This window comes from Strix uralensis, chromosome 3 (assembly GCF_047716275.1).
Source record: "Strix uralensis isolate ZFMK-TIS-50842 chromosome 3, bStrUra1, whole genome shotgun sequence".
Classification (NCBI taxonomy): domain Eukaryota; kingdom Metazoa; phylum Chordata; class Aves; order Strigiformes; family Strigidae; genus Strix; species Strix uralensis.
The window spans coordinates 50,777,299-50,793,015 of NC_133974.1; the positions used below are offsets into that span (position 1 = coordinate 50,777,299).

The window sequence follows — 15,717 nt, forward strand, 5'->3', positions numbered from 1 at the left end:
CCAGGCCGCGCAGCCGGCGCCCCGCGGGGTCGGGCTGGGACGCGGCGCTGCCCGCTCGCCTCCGCGCTCAGCCCCGCAGGCCCGGCGCGACCTGCCCTCCTCCCTCACCCCGCCGGCACCAGCGGCCAATGGGCGGCCGCCTTCTTGGCACCGCTGCCAATGATGCCTCTCGGTGTTGCGGCAAGATGGCGGCGCCCAGCCGCCGCGCGAGGAGAACGGTGGCGGCTGGGCCGGCGGGTGTGAGGTGAGGCGGCGGCGGCGGGAAGCGGGCCGCCATGCTGCGTGCCTCTCTCCGCGAGGTGAGTGGCGCCAGCCCGCCCGGCGAGCCGCCGCGCCGCGGGGAGGGAGCGCCCAGGAGCGGGCGGGTGGCGGCGGCGGCGGGGCTGGTTCGCAAGGTGACCGTGGCGAGCGGGCCCCGCCGCCGTGTCCCCTCGCGACCCCCCCTCCCCGGAGCCCGAGGGGACCAGCCACAGCGGGGCGCGGGGGAGGCCTTCCCGCGGGTCCTTCCCGAAGCGGCAGCGGGGATGGCGCTTTAGCCCCTTAACGCCCCGAAGCGGGCTGTCACCGGGCTGCGCTGAAGGGGGATTGCGCTTCCAGGTTTCGGCAGCGTTGAAGGAAGGACGTGTCGCTCCGACGGAGCTCTGCCAGAGGTGCCTTTCCCTCATCAAAAGCACCAAGTTTCTTAATGCTTACATTACTGTAGCGGAAGAAACCGCTTTGAAGCAGGCTGAAGAATCAGAGAAAAGATACAGAAGAGGTATGTTTGCTCCCACTTGATATTAGTCTTTAAAAAGCTGTTGTGGAAGAGCTTTTTGCGTTAGACGAAGCAATTTTTTTTTTTTTTTTTTAAGCACCTGTACGCGTTTGACTATTAGGGGATGAAGGCTGTGGTTGAGGCTTCAGTGGGTGTGTGCTCTTGGGTATGTGCCTGGCACTCGGTAGCGTATTCAATTCAAAAGTCACAAGCAAAACCTGGACCAAACCAGGCAGTCACTGCAGATTGAATAGGCGCTGTGCATCTTGAACAGCACTGCTACTGGTTGCTTCTTCCTTCCCTCAGCGGTTGATTTTAAATTGGTAGCCAACAGTTACCGAGATCAGGAAGATGCAGTGGTCTTCTGCAGGCCTGTTGACTGAGGCAGACGAACATCCAGCTCAGCCTTATCAGGTTTTAAATTAAGAAAGCAAGTGAAAATAAAACCACTTGTTAATTGGAGCTATGAGTTGGTGAACAGAACAACATTAAATCGTGCCATTTGCAGCATTTAGAGGATGACCCATCCTCACTTTCCTTTGCATTTCCTCGAAGACAAAAAAAGGGAAATTTTTACCTACTAGGGTACTTTTTTTCCTTCCTGGGTGACATTTGCTGTCCTCTGACACCTCAAGAAAATTGCCAGCCAGAGTGTTTTGCTTCTTGACATAGGCATTTTAAATTACATTTTTTGCTGGATGGCGGATAATCAATCACATAGGGAAGACTTTCTCCGTTTCAGTAATTTTTTTAGATCATATCTGCTGTGTATATTAGGTAGGCAGAATTTATGGCTCCTAGCCTAGGTAGAGTAAATTTAGGCAGCACCTGTGCCTGAAATAAGCATTACATGGTCACATTTGAAGAGGTAAGCGCTCCTTTGGGATGGCTAACCTCTATGAAAGCAGCTGCCTGTCTTGTGAGCTTAGACACATTTGCAGAGCTATGCTCTGCAGGGTCAAGTCTGGTCTGGGCAGAATGCTCAGTGCTAGAGTTAGAATGGAAGATGGTTCTTGAAAATGTAGCAGACGGCCATCAAATGCTAAATGGCTAGTGTTCTTGCTTCCAAAAAACACCCAAAGGGAAATGTAAAATAAACTGCAACTGATAAGAAGACTATCCATATAGCAAGCTTTGCTTTAATCTCTGTTGTTTTTGCAATAATACCTAATGCAGGTCAGCCGCTGGGTGTTTTAGATGGTATTCCTATTGCAGTAAAAGACAACTTTAATACAGCTGGCATTGAGACAACATGTGCATCAAACATGCTAAAAGGTACAGTAAAGCTTTTCAAATAACATCAGATCTCATTTCAGAGCCCTTGCTCATCTCCTTAGAGGGTCTATGGAGTGGAGTCTTCCAGAAATCTAAATATTTTCAAAAAATTAGCTGAACTAATTTGAGAAAATATGTTTATCTAATTTCTTCTACCAAGCTCATCTGGTATTACATATGCATCTTTTTCTTGTCTAAGCAGATTATCTCCTTTATTCATATTGTTACATGCTTTTAACAATGCAATGTTTATTATAGCCTATATACTAAAATAGAATTGTTCTATAGTTCGCATTTTGCTTCACATTACTTTAGGTCTGTAGGAGAGCAGTCAGTGCTGTTCTGTAGCAAAATCCAAAGATGGTCTTTTTTGTGGTTGTTCTGTTGATAATTGTTGGCTTAAGTAGGTTTTTCGTATGGGAAGAGTAGGCATTAACAATTCTTTTCTCTATATTCCTGATATAAAAACACATTCTATAAGACTTTTTTAATTTTTTGAACTTTCCTAAGCTCATTGTTTCTGTTAACATGCCATGAACATTTTCAAGATATATATTTCTTATATCTGTTTTATTCTGCACAAAGTAAAACTGAAGAGTTTTGTGGAAGATAGCTCAAGTCACTTAGCAGAACCCTAGTCTGATTATGGTGGTTTTTAATAGCAGAAGAAGCAAAGTATGACTTGCCATTTTAAAAAGTCATATGTTACCTGAGATGCTTTTGCTTAAAGCGCATTCTCGGGCCTATTGTGATTGATTGCAGTGTCATGGCTGAGGGTATTAGGAGTTATGTTGTCCTTGTTGTTCACGCTGAAGGGTGGGGGTGGAGAAACCCCTGCCAGTATTTACAAAATGAAGTGGTTGCTACCTAGGATGTCATGTAAGTGTCATGGTTCTCATCCTAGTTTATGTAAGGTCTAAGTGGTCAAGGGTGGATGTTTGATCACAGGACGGCTAGTTAGTATTTCAGCTTGTGGTTAACCATATGCTCCTTTATCTCATGGTAATGGGAGATAATTCAAGATAGCTTAGCAGTTTTCTGTAAAGGGCTGTTTCTCATTTCTTCTAATTTTAGACAGTTCCTGCAAATTGGTTGAATGCAGTAATTTGCTACCCTTGTGGTAATTTGTTTATGTGAAGTGTCAGCTCCACACTCTAGAAATAAGTATTATCCAGAATTACTGGGTTGTAAGTTGTGGATTAAAAAAAAAGACATTGCAGACAAAATGACATTTGGTTTACCTTTCCTAAGTTTTGGAAATTACTCATCTTGAAGCAAAATTTTGGCACTGTGAACTGAGAATTCTTATACACAAATAATGATAACTTTGAAGTGTTCAGAGTAGCTACTTCTAAAAACCAGCTGTAACTCACCAATCACTCTTAATTGTTCTGATTGTTTTCAGGTTATATTTCCCCTTACAATGCTACAGTAGTTCAGAAATTACTGGATCAGGGAGCTGTGCTTTTAGGAAAAACAAACCTAGATGAATTTGCAATGGGGTGAGTGATGTTTATTATTTTTAATGTGTGATTGCACATTAAATAGAGTACACACCATCTGTTCCGATCTACCTGTAATCCTTAACTCCTCTTTCTGTGAGGTTAGAAAATAATGACTACTTACCCATGAAGACTATATAGAGTTGCATGAATTTCTCCCTGAGCATTTATACTGTTGTGTAAATGATATAAATGCTGAGTTTTATGAACATAGTCTTCAACCACAGATGTGTTTGAGGGAACAGAAGGGGTACAGCCTTCGCAGAAGGCCAAGGATGAGCAGACTTCTTCCAGATCCAGTAGTGTGTTAGTAGAATTGGTTACAACACCAGTTAATTGCTGCCTTTTTCTTTCTCCTTACAGGTGGTTTTTGCCCTTAGCTAATTATTGTCATGCCATCACTGGCAATCACTGCCTCTGCCAGTCAGCCACTGGAGTAATTTGCATGAATTTTTATGTGAATTTTTGCTGCAAACAAGCTAATCTAGAGTAACACTTTAAATTGTCTAAGATAATGTTGGTGACTTTTTGTCAGGAGCATGTTGGAAAATGCTCTCACAAATTGGTTCTCCAGCAAATCAGTGAAGGCAGCCAGGCTATAGCAGGGAACAGCACTGGGCCATTAGGGATGGGAGTCTCCGTCACCGCAGCTGCTGGATCTGGAAAGGAGTGTCTGGGACTTTAGTTACTTGTGAGAAACAAGTGTTGTGCTTTGGTTTTGTTTTTATTTTACCTAAACTGAAGACAGAGGTTTGATTGGGAATTCACATGGATGGAAATACTTTGACTGTATTGTTTTGGATAATTTCATAGACTCATAGAATGGTTTGGGTTGGAAGGGACCTTAAAGATCATCTAGTTCCAACCCCCTGCCATGGGCAGGGTCACCTTCCACTAGACCAGGTTGCTCAAAGCCCCATCCAACCTGGCCTTGAACACTTCCAGGGAGGGGGCATCCACCACTTCTCTGGGCAACCTGTTCTGGTGTCTCACCACCCTCACAGTGAAGAATTTATTCCTTATATGTAATCTAAATCTACCCTATTTCAGTTTAAAACCATTACTCCTTGTCCTATCACTACACTCCCTGATGAAGGGTCCCTCCCCATCTTTCCTGTGGGCCCCCCTGAAGTACTGGAAGGCTGCTATAAGGTCTCCCCGGAGCCTTCTCTTCTCCAGGCTGAACAACCCCAACTCTCTCAGCCTGTCCTCATAGGGGAGGTGCTCCAGCCCCCTGATCATCTTTGTGGCCTCTGGACCCTGCTCGAGCAGGTCCATGACCTTCTTATGTTGTGGTCCCCAGAGCTGGACACAAGACTCCAGGTGGGGTCTCAAGAGAGCGGAGAATCACCTCCCTCGACTTGCTGGCCACACTTCTCTTGATGCAGCCCAGCATACAGTTGGCTTTCTGGGCTGTGAGTGCACATTGCTGGCTCATAGTCAGTCTTCCATCCACTAATATATCCCCAAGTCCTTCTCCTCAGGGCTGCTCTCAATCCACTCATTGCCCAGCCTGTATTTGTGCTTGGGATTGTCCCAACCGATATGCAGGACCTTGTACTTGCCCTTGTTGAACTTCATGAGGTTTGCACGGGCCCACCTCTCCAGCCTGTCAAGGTCCCTCTGGATGGCATCTCCCTTCCCTCCAGCATGTTGACCGCACCACACAGCTTGGTGTTGCTGGCAAACTTGCTGAGGGTGCACTCAATCCCACTGTCCATGTCACCACCAAAGATGTTAAACAGCACCAGTCCCAACATTGACGCCACTCGTCACTGCTCTCCACTTGGACTTTGAGCTGTTGACCGCAGCTCTTTGAGTGGGACCATCCAACCAATTCCTTATGAACCAAGTGGTCCATCTGTCAAATCCATGTCTCCAATTTAGAGACAAGGATGTCATGCGGTACAGTGTCGAATGCTTTGTACACTCGAGGTAGATGACATCACTTGCTCTTCCCTTATCCACCACTGCTGTAACCCCATCATAGAAGGCTACCAGATTTGTCAGGCACGATTTGCACTTAGTGAAGCCATGTTGGCTGTCACCAATCACCTCCTTATTTTCCATGTGCCCTAGCATTATTTCCAGGAAAATTCACTCCATGATCTTGCCAGGCATAGAGGTGAGACTGACTGGCCTGTAGTTCTCCAGGTCTTCCTTTTCCCCTTTTTAAAAATGGGGGTTATGTTTCCCCTTTTCCAGTCAGTGGGAACTGAATTTCTGTGTCAAAGAGATGCTTTTCAGAGGAATAGCAGGAAAAAAGCATGGAAAAAACTGATTATGCAGTGTTGCAACTGATCTGAGCTTATTAAAGCACAAGATTCTCCTAAAAAAGCTTATCCCACCACTGACCTCTCATCTCTGGTCTGTGTGTTTGCATGGTCTCTTACACCAGCATCAGCACGGCTGCACATGAGCTTGATCGGGGAGCAAATCCAGCTCTAAAATAATGATGTCTCAGTAATGTTAGTTTTCAACTGCTGTGTCACCTGCCTACTCTGGTGATTTTGCTAATAACACTGGCACCCTGGCATCAGGGGGAACACGGGGTGGAGGTTGTGAGGAAGGAGGAAAGTACCCCCTGCCCCTGCTTCTATGGCAGCTCACACTTAGGTGACCACAAGATGACTGAAACCAGTTTCTGAGAAGCCATTCTGGCACTCTGAACCAGCGAACAGTGGCCTCAGGAGAGGGCTACAGGGTGAGTAATAGCATGTTATTTACAGAGAAATGCTTGTTCCTGCTATTGCGGGGCTTTCTCCCCCTGTCTAGCAGCATACTTTTCCACAAGGCTGTGGTCTTTTGCCTTTTCCAAATGCAGGGTTAGGAAACCAGAAGACCTTTGTTTTGAAGCAGATGTGCAGCTTTACTGTTATGTAGCTTAAATCAGTTTTACATTTTTGTGATTACGTTCCTTTCAGTGGCATTAGCAGAAGTTAGTGGTATGAGTTCAGGTTCTGTGTCAGAAAGGGACGAAGATCTATAAACTTTACAATTCTGTGTAACATTGAAGTTGACTGCGCAAGGATTTATGTACACCAGTCTTTTTGTGTTGAAACTGAGTTTGCTAGGATGAAGAATTGGATAAAGAAAAAAAATTGGTGAATGCAGTGTGTCATCTGTCACTTCTGTCTATATTTGTTCTGTCTGACTGTCTTAGATCTGGGAGTACAGATGGGGTATTTGGACCAGTCAGAAACCCCTGGAGTTACTCAAGACAGTACAAGGAAAAATATGTCCCAAAATCCCATTCTGAGGACAAAGACTCGAACTGGGTAATAACAGGAGGGAGCTCAGGAGGCAGTGCGGCTGCTGTGTCATCTTTCACATGTTTTGCGTAAGAGGCCTTTTAAAATTGTTTTTTATTAAATGTCTCAAAATATGTTGCAAGATTTTAATTTTATAATTTTCTCATAATTTAGTTTGAAATGGGAGGGTTGTTTGCACTGGCATGCAAGAATTTATTTCAGCATCCCTTGCTTACTTGTGGCATATCATGAAGCCAAAATGAATCCATGTGGGCAAATTTAGGCTTATTCATTCTGAGTGTTATTCAGCATACTGATATGACCACTTTGCACTGTGTGAAATAAAATGATAATGGCAGTAAAGGAGCAGCAGTTTTATTGTTATTTCCACCTACTCTCTTAAAATGGGGTTCGTGACACATCCTCTTCCTCAGTAAATGCATTACACAAACACATGCTGAAAATACAATTCAGCAGATGAGGAGATCCCTTAATTTGTAACAGTATAGTAATCTTTTCTCCCCTCCTTTGTTTTTATAGCAGGGTTATGTAATAACACATGAGATTTGGGATCTAAAAGTTTTCAAATCCCTGATTTAACAAAAGAATACATAGATACTTACAATCTTGTCTGGTTTAAAAAGAAGGCAGTTTTAGGTTTTTGGGTTTTGGTTTGGTTTTTGTTTTTTTAAAAAAAGGAATTTAAACAAGCCAGACTTTTTTTTTTTACAACAGTTATTATCTGCATGGAATAGCAACATGCTGTTTAACAAATCAGTTGTCTGTACTATCTTCCCTATCCAACTGTTAAAAGAAATCTGATCCTTGAAACTTTGCACCTTTCATTTTATGCAGTTTTTATTGCTGCGTAGTGGAGCACACTTTGTAGAAGATGATTTCAGTTGTGCTCTTAACTGGAAGCTGTGTAAGTTATTGTGTCCTTGTTTACCCATAGACTATATCATAAGTGTCTGTTTTATTGTTAAAGTATTTTTTGCTAATGTTGATTACAGCTTTTTAAAAAAAATATTACGGTTTTATCTACAAAGCCCGATTTATTTTATGATTTTTTTTAAAATGATACCTCTCTTCATCTCATTGTCCTTTGCTAGGATGTGGTATGCTCAACATTTTAATACTGTTGAAACTGAACTCAGTGCAACCATTCCTAAAGGCTGCTGGTCCTTGTCCTGAGCCAGAATGGCCTGATCCTGTTATGGTCTGGCACCTTCTCTTATGTTTCTGGGTGTGCTGGACACCCATTTTGCACTACTCAGCACTTTGTCAGATCAGGGAGATTTTTTGTTGAGCTATTTTATTGCCTATAACCTATTGTATATCCACTCTGTTAGTTTCTTTCAAGCATCAGGAATGATGCCAGTCTTTGTTCAGTTTGAGATTTGGACATACAGAAATGCTACAAAATTGAGGATGTTTTATGTCAACACAAAAGCTTTGAAAAAATTCCACTTCAGCAAAGTCAATTGAATTGGTTCAGCCATCTCAGAAACACATGCTTATGGAAAAGTCACACCCGCTTCAATAAAAATTGTACCTCCTTCTGAAGTTTAATTTATTTTTGACAAAGATTTGGATGAAAGCTGTCTTATTTTTTAAATGGTGCTTGAGTTAAAGTTATTAAAAACAAGAGAAGAGCAAGTTTCATTTCAATATGAATTTCCAATTCCATTACAATTTTTGAAATAAAAATTTCAGTTTAGAAAGAACAAGGTTTCACCTGTGAAAGAATAAAAAAAAAATAAAAAAAACATTACTGCGTTCTGAAGATGAACCTCAGCTACACTAAACTGGGAGTTCTTATGTTACACTTTGTAGGTTTGGAAACAGAAAAAACATCCTGGATTTTGAAAAGTATGCCCTGATGTTAGGGGCAAAAAAAATGTACTGTGTTGCTATTTATTTGTATACTGGAAAATGCTTCTTCATAGTGTATTGTCTACTGAATAAATAAGATATCAATGTCTGAAAATTGTACTCTGAATCACATGAGACATATCTTTTGGATATGGAACAGAGTAACAGAGGAGGGTGGAAGTAGATATTCAGTGCTATTTTCGGAGGGCCTAAATTCTACCTATCTGTCCCTGCTTTGTGGAGAGAACGGGGCTCTCCTGATGGCTAATTCAGAGGCCCTAAGAAAAATAAGCAAACACATAAAAAACAGCACACACAGGGAGCAGACCAAAATTTAGGCTGTGTGATTATGACTTCTAACCTGGAAGAATTCACACATTTTTAAATCCATGCATCTCAAAACCATACATTTTTATTATTTGAAAATGTTCTGAATTATTTTACTAATTATAATTCTTTTGAAACTATAGAGCTTTAGGGTCAGACACAGGAGGATCAACCCGAAACCCTGCTGCTCACTGTGGTGTAGTAGGTTTAAAGCCAACATATGGACTGATCTCTCGCCATGGTCTCATTCCTCTAGTGAACTCCATGGATGTGCCAGGAATCCTAACCAGATGTGTGGATGATGCTGCAATTGTGTTAGGTATTACTGCTTCATATGTCTTTGTATACAACATATCTTTGTTTACAACATTGTCTCAAAACAAATTGAATTCTGGCTACCCAATGTACATTTTCCTGTTCTTCGTATGTCATATTTCAGGTTCACTTGCTGGACATGATCCTAAAGACTCTACCACAATTCAGGACAACTTTAAGCCATTTGAACTATCCAATTTGACTGATGTCAGCAAGCTCTCAATAGGAATTCCAAAGGTAACATTTAAATCCTGTCAACAGTTGTGGACCTAACAACAAAATATTTGTGTCTAGCCCATCACCTCCCAGTCTCTCATGGATGAAAACAGTGAAGACAGTACAAGCAGCTTCTGGAAAAGAGTAGTATGTGCTCTGTTGCCTGTGCCGGCAATTTGGAATGAGCATATGCTAATGCTAAAACATTTTGTCATTGCTGTGGGAGGCACTGTTGGGAAATTCCAAGGGAAACGGGGAACTTCAATTCTTGGTTCCCTCTGTTGCTCTTTCATCAGTCACCTGTATAGCCTCAAACAAGTTGCTCTTAGTGCCTTATTATACAGTGAGGTTAGCACTGGTTTGTGCTTTGAGATACTTGTCTAACTGGCACTGAGTTAATATGAAGCAGAATTTTAAAGGCAATTGAGTGGCACAAGGAGCTGTGATTTGCAGTGCTGTAATAGGGGTTGAAAGACAACTGTAATCTGGCTTCTCATGCATGTAATTCAGTTGTGTTTGTAACTATAAGGATACTTGTAATTTAGGCACAACATTTGAAACTTCAGCCTATTTTTAACTGCCTATTATAATTTAGTAAAGGCTCTGCCTTCGAAGAGACAAATAACATTTATTTGTTTGATTCTCAGTATTTGAACCTATGCTAGAACAGGTACACCGAAAGATTTAATTTGGTAAACAGAGATGTACACTGACCAATTAATTATTCAGGATCCGTGAAATGCAAAAAATATATGTCTTGAAAATTAATTAGCTGCATACTGTTTAAATTTTGATAAATCTAAAATAGTGGTATTGGTTAATTATTCATATCCTTTGGACAGTTGTTTTCTACTGCTACAGATTATCCTAAACAGATACATGCATATATTAAACATGGGTCACAGCTACTCAGAAATCAGACAGTATTATGACCCTAACATTGTGGGTTAGAACTAAAGCAAGTATCTTCAAAAATAGCGAATTTTAATAGAATATCTTTAACTTGACTCTTAAACAGGAACATAGCTTTTCTAGGTCTTCTCCCAACCCCTTTATTGTAGTTCTACTTTGGTGGGTTGTTCCTGTTTGTTTCATGACAGTTGCCACTGATACACTGTGGCCATAATTTCTTTTTATCTTTCCTGCTTACAGTAGCCCTAGTATTAGGGTTTAAACCTGAAGAGTTTCTACCCACAAATTGCAGCGCAGTGCAGTATAGTCTCCATGAATAGACAAATAAGTGGTTAACTGTGCAATTTCTCTCTCCGAAGAAACTGCTGAAATTCCATGGTCTGTGGTATGTGGGTTGGTCCTACCGAGATGAACATAATATTCTTAAGAAGACTGAATCCTGTTAATTTAATACTTCTTGATTGTCTAATATTTAGTAGATGCAAGAAGCTTTAATAAGTACTTTAAATCATATAATGCTGAGGTGGTAGTTTCAATGTATTTTTAGCAAGGAATATTTGCATTTTGGTTGCCATTAGAAGTAAACCAGTATGTAAAATCACTCCCCTTCTTGTTTTTCTCTAAGGAATATCATGCACCAGGGCTTTCTAGTGAAATTCTGGCTCTCTGGTCAAAGGCTGCTGACCTCTTTAAGAATGCAGGTGCTAAAGTAATTGAAGTGAGTCTACCACACACTCGTTACTCTATTGTCTGCTATCATGTACTGTGCACAGCAGAAGTGGCATCAAATATGGCCAGATTTGATGGACTGGAATATGGTAAGGTCTTTGAAAAAAATTTTTTTCTCAGACAGTAGAAACATAGCTGGATGCCATTAAAAAATATTAATTTTAATAGATACGCTTTTCGTGATTGAATGTTTGGTGTTATTTCTCCAAGATGGAGTAGAGAAAAAAAACCTGTCCAAATAAACATGCGTAAATAAATATTTTAATATATTTCACTTCTAGACATGTAAGTGTCTGGGCTTAAAATCTGTTAAATATTTCTGTAATAAGCCAGGAATATGCTTTGTTGTTTTTCCAGAATAGTAGCGTGTCAGACTGCAGTAAACAGTGGCCTATTGTATTACTATGTGTAGCATTACTTTATGTTGCTAAATCTTAAGGATTACAAAAAGTATTAATTTCCAAATTGCTTTTTCTTTTCAGGACACCGTTCTGACATGAACAAGTCCACAGAAAGTATGTATGCTGCAACACGACGAGAAGGCTTTAATGATGTTGTAAGAGGAAGAATTCTATCAGGAAACTATTTCATGTTGAAACAGTAAGTGGAACATCTTGAAACTCAAATTTACCAAGATAACATTTCTTTAAGCAAATGGTGATTAATTGTTCGTCAAGACATGAAAAAAAAATTCATCCTTATACTAGGACCTAATTGTATTATTACTGCCTTAGCTTTGTAATACCTAGTGAATGAAAATGAATGAAATGAATGAAAATGTTTTCCCTTAGTCTTACCAGTGAGCCTCCTGAATTAAATAAGTAAAACAACTTAGGGGAAAAAAAAATGAAGATCACTATCAGAATATTATTGGCACCTATTAGTTAAATTAAGCAAAATCTGTCCTATGGCATCACATTGAAATCATACTGAAGCCATTACTGATGTAGTGTTAAACATTCTGTAGCTGTTAATCTCATTAAAACTTCATAGACAAACTGCTGGTACATTTTAGTGAGATCTTCTAGAGAAAGTCAATTAAATTAACTATAGATCTTCACCTCAGTATACACAGAAATGAAGGCACTGGCAAAAGTACTGAACTGACGTCTTTACAGAAGACAGGTTTTTACCCAGCTCGTGTAGAGAAGCTGGTGCATTGATCAATTTGACGACTCTTCTTAGTTTTCACTCTATCCAACAGTCCCAATTTATGTTAGTAAAACTGCTGTTTTTCTCTGTCTTAATTTGTTCAGATACTAACAGAAATATTAGTTGTGTAATCAGTCCCAAAGCAAGTGCACTACAGAAAGAGCTCTGTCAGCAAGAGTATTAATCAGATGTGGCTTCTAGTTGTTCTCAGAGACAGAAATGTTGTCAGTCAGTATGTAACAAGCAGCTTTTATGGAATCTTGACATTCCTGCCGAGTGTGCTCCTTCTGGTTACAACTGTCCAGATCAGCTTTCCTAAGGCTGCTTTAAAATTCATGTAGTTCGCTCTTGTGTGAAGAAATATACAGTTGGCTTCCATCAAGATTGAACAGGAGAGTCCTGTTGCAGTCCACAGTAAATTACTTTTGAAGAACGGAACCCAGGGTTCAGAAAGCATTCTTAGAATAAAGAGTAGAGAAACAACGTCTCTGTCCCCTGCAAATATTGCATTTTACACGTTATTTTTATCTTGCTTTTGAAATCTGTAAAATAACAGAGTATGTGTTTGATTTAACAGTATTTTTTCACTCTTTTTTTTTAAAACCCGAAATAGTCTTTCTAGGTTAAAATACTGTTTGAGGTCCTTTTTGTTTCTTTTACAGCTTTTCTGAAGTTAATAGCTAGGATGATTTCAGAAATTATTGTAGAAAAAGGGCTAATTCTCATGACATAACTTCTTTAATCTGCTGTCTATTGGACTTGGATTTTCATTGCAGTTTTTCAGAAATATAAAACTTTAGATTAACAAAGTAGCTTTGGAGCAGTTTCAGTTATTTTATCTACAAACACTCTGGCATGTAGCAGTTCTTAATACCCTTCCCTCCCCCTTTTTTTTTTTTAAGAATAGCAGTGGTTTTGGATGGCAATTGCTTTTGAAACTGAACTTCTCTGAATTTAAGGATTCCACATTTACCAGTTCTGCATATGAAGTTAAAAGGAACAGTAGACATAAAGCTGACTAATTTGTTTTTGCTTCAGAATTGTGTAGAGACAGTTTAGAAATCCACAGACCACATAGAGTCCTCCATAGATGATGGGACTTTTTCACATGCTTTAAGTATCTTTTAGTATCTTACTGGATTTAATCCTAAATGATTAGTGCCTATTTTCCAGGCCTGCTTGGTTCTGTATTGTTTCTAGGCTTTGCTGTGCTGCACTGCAGTGAAATTCAATACAAGGTTTAGTTTCAGAAAGGTCATAAAGTGTTGTTTTGATTTTTAGTTAATTATTGTAAACTAGGGTTTTGTTTTCCCTTCACCTTTCTTCAGCAGTGTGCCCTCATCTCTTCCTTTTCTGACAGCTTCATTGCTATGAGCACATAAACACCATGTTTGATGACTAAGCTTCTGGTATATAAAAAACTCAAGTACTAGTGTTAGTAGTTATCTTTTTTACACTAAAAAATTAAATTCTGTATTTTTGGAATTAGGTGTCAGGCCCTCATGTCCATATTTCTTTCTAGGAACTATGAGAATTACTTTATCAAGGCACAGAAAGTCAGACGTCTCATTGCCAATGACTTTGTGAAGGTTTTTGGGAGTGGTGTTGATATTTTACTCACTCCTACCACTCTGAGTGATGCAGTACCATATACGGAATTCATCAAAGAAGATAACAGAACCCGCAGTGCACAAGATGACATCCTAACACAGGCTGCAAACATGGCTGGTGAGTAGGGACAGGAATTCAACTATGTTTTCCCCTGCCTAGTCATTTTTAATTTCCCTTCAGCTATTTAACCTCTACAGAATCAAGATATTTCACCTCTGTGCTGTAACCAGTTATAAGGATAGCTTATTTATTAAATGCTTTAAAACATAAGACTAGATTTTAAAAGGAGGCACCTTGGAGCTGGGTAGGGGCTGCAGTTAAGATGAATCCATTCAAGTTCCAGAGACCAAAACCTCTTTCTTAGGAGAGTTTATTCTCTTTTCAGAGGATGCTGATTCCTTAAATCACTCTTAATTCATTTCTTGTGACCACTTAGCAGCATCCTTAGTTCATTGACTGAAATTATTTTAACTAGTCTTTTTCTGCTCCATAATAACAATTCTAAGAGTAGAATTGTTACAAAAATTACTTCAACTGGATTTGTTTAATAGTAAGTGTTTGCCTGTGGGGTTTTGTGGTTTGTTTTTTTTCTTTCAGGACTGCCAGCCATAAATGTTCCTACAGCTCTTTCAGAGAGAGGCTTGCCAGTTGGGCTTCAGTTCATTGGACGTTCATTCCAGGAGAAGCAGCTTCTCACTGTAGCCAAATGGTTTGAAAAACAAGTAAAATTCCCAACGATCCAGCTAGAAGAAGTGAAAAGGCATGACCGTGGTGTCTTTCAGCATCAGAAATCTGCTTCTTTTTTGTAACACAGGACTTGATAGTCAGCTAAAGCAAGAAGGCTGTGAGGATCATCTAAAAATGTATCAGTGCAGTTAATTCTCTTTTGCAGAAATAATAATCCATTTTAAGACCACCATATACAGTAATGCAGGATGGAATCATCACAGCTTGTTACTATGTAATTAAGGCAAAGTGAATCACTAAGTAAATGTGTGTGATATTAAGAACCATTTCTAACTGATATTAAAAACACCAGGTTGAAATTATGTATCTTACGCCTGTGGAACTGCTTTTTTCCATCCTCAGAGGATGTGTAAGGTATCCGGCCCATTAAAGAACTAACCTGAACTTTCCTGTGAAAACTGCATTGTTGCCAAAGGGTTGGTTTCCTTCTGGACCGTAGACTTTCGTAATGAAAGAACCAGACACGCTCTAATGGAACAAAGGATTCATTCACCAACACATAAATACAAAAGGAAACAAGACAATAACATATAGATAGTTCATTTAAAAAAAAATAAATCTTTTCTAGCACACTCTTGCAAGAGGTGAAATAACTTTCAGATTTACAAATGGTGCAGACTACTCTGGTTACATTCATTGTAAGAGTAATGAATTCCAGTTTTCTTCAGGGGAAGGATGCCTACTAGGCCTTTAGTAATTATTTTCTTCTTCCTTCATCAGTGTTCTTTGTAATCAGCACTTAAAATAAATACTTACTAAGAAAGACATTATCTTCTTCAGTGTAACTCTTTGTAAGAGTAATACATGGATGGCCATTCAGCACAAGGGTAATTTGAAACAAATTTCCAAACCATAATGTTGGTAGACTGGAAGACCTAGTAAACAACTAACAACGTGTTATGAATGTTGTAGTTGCCATTTTTTGAAAGTTGAAAAAGTATGAAGAATAAGTTGGTAGATGCTTTTGCATCAGATATACTTTCAGTCATAGTTTACAGCTTGCACAGATGTCAAAAGTGCAGGGTGGGGAAAACTATTTAGTCTGATATGG

General features: G+C 39.9%; 2 protein-coding genes across 2 annotated transcripts in view; one reads left to right on the forward strand and one right to left on the reverse strand.

The window, feature by feature from the left end:
- Positions 1-15,063, reverse strand: part of RTN4IP1 (reticulon 4 interacting protein 1) — a 40,584-nt gene extending 25,521 nt beyond the window's left edge. Inside the window, exon 1 of the mRNA XM_074862223.1 lies at positions 15,046-15,063. The gene's annotated coding sequence lies outside the window, so the exon portion shown is untranslated. The remainder of the gene's footprint in view (positions 1-15,045) is intronic.
- On the forward strand, positions 122-15,433 carry QRSL1 (glutaminyl-tRNA amidotransferase subunit QRSL1). Its single transcript, XM_074862216.1, has 11 exons — positions 122-299; positions 598-757; positions 1,931-2,029; positions 3,435-3,531; positions 6,695-6,871; positions 9,128-9,303; positions 9,424-9,536; positions 11,053-11,245; positions 11,639-11,756; positions 13,831-14,036; positions 14,517-15,433. The coding sequence occupies exons 1-11, from the start codon at positions 276-278 to the stop codon at positions 14,726-14,728; spliced, it is 1,575 nt and encodes a 524-aa protein (XP_074718317.1). The 5' UTR covers positions 122-275; the 3' UTR covers positions 14,729-15,433.
- The last annotated feature ends 284 nt before the right edge of the window (positions 15,434-15,717 follow it).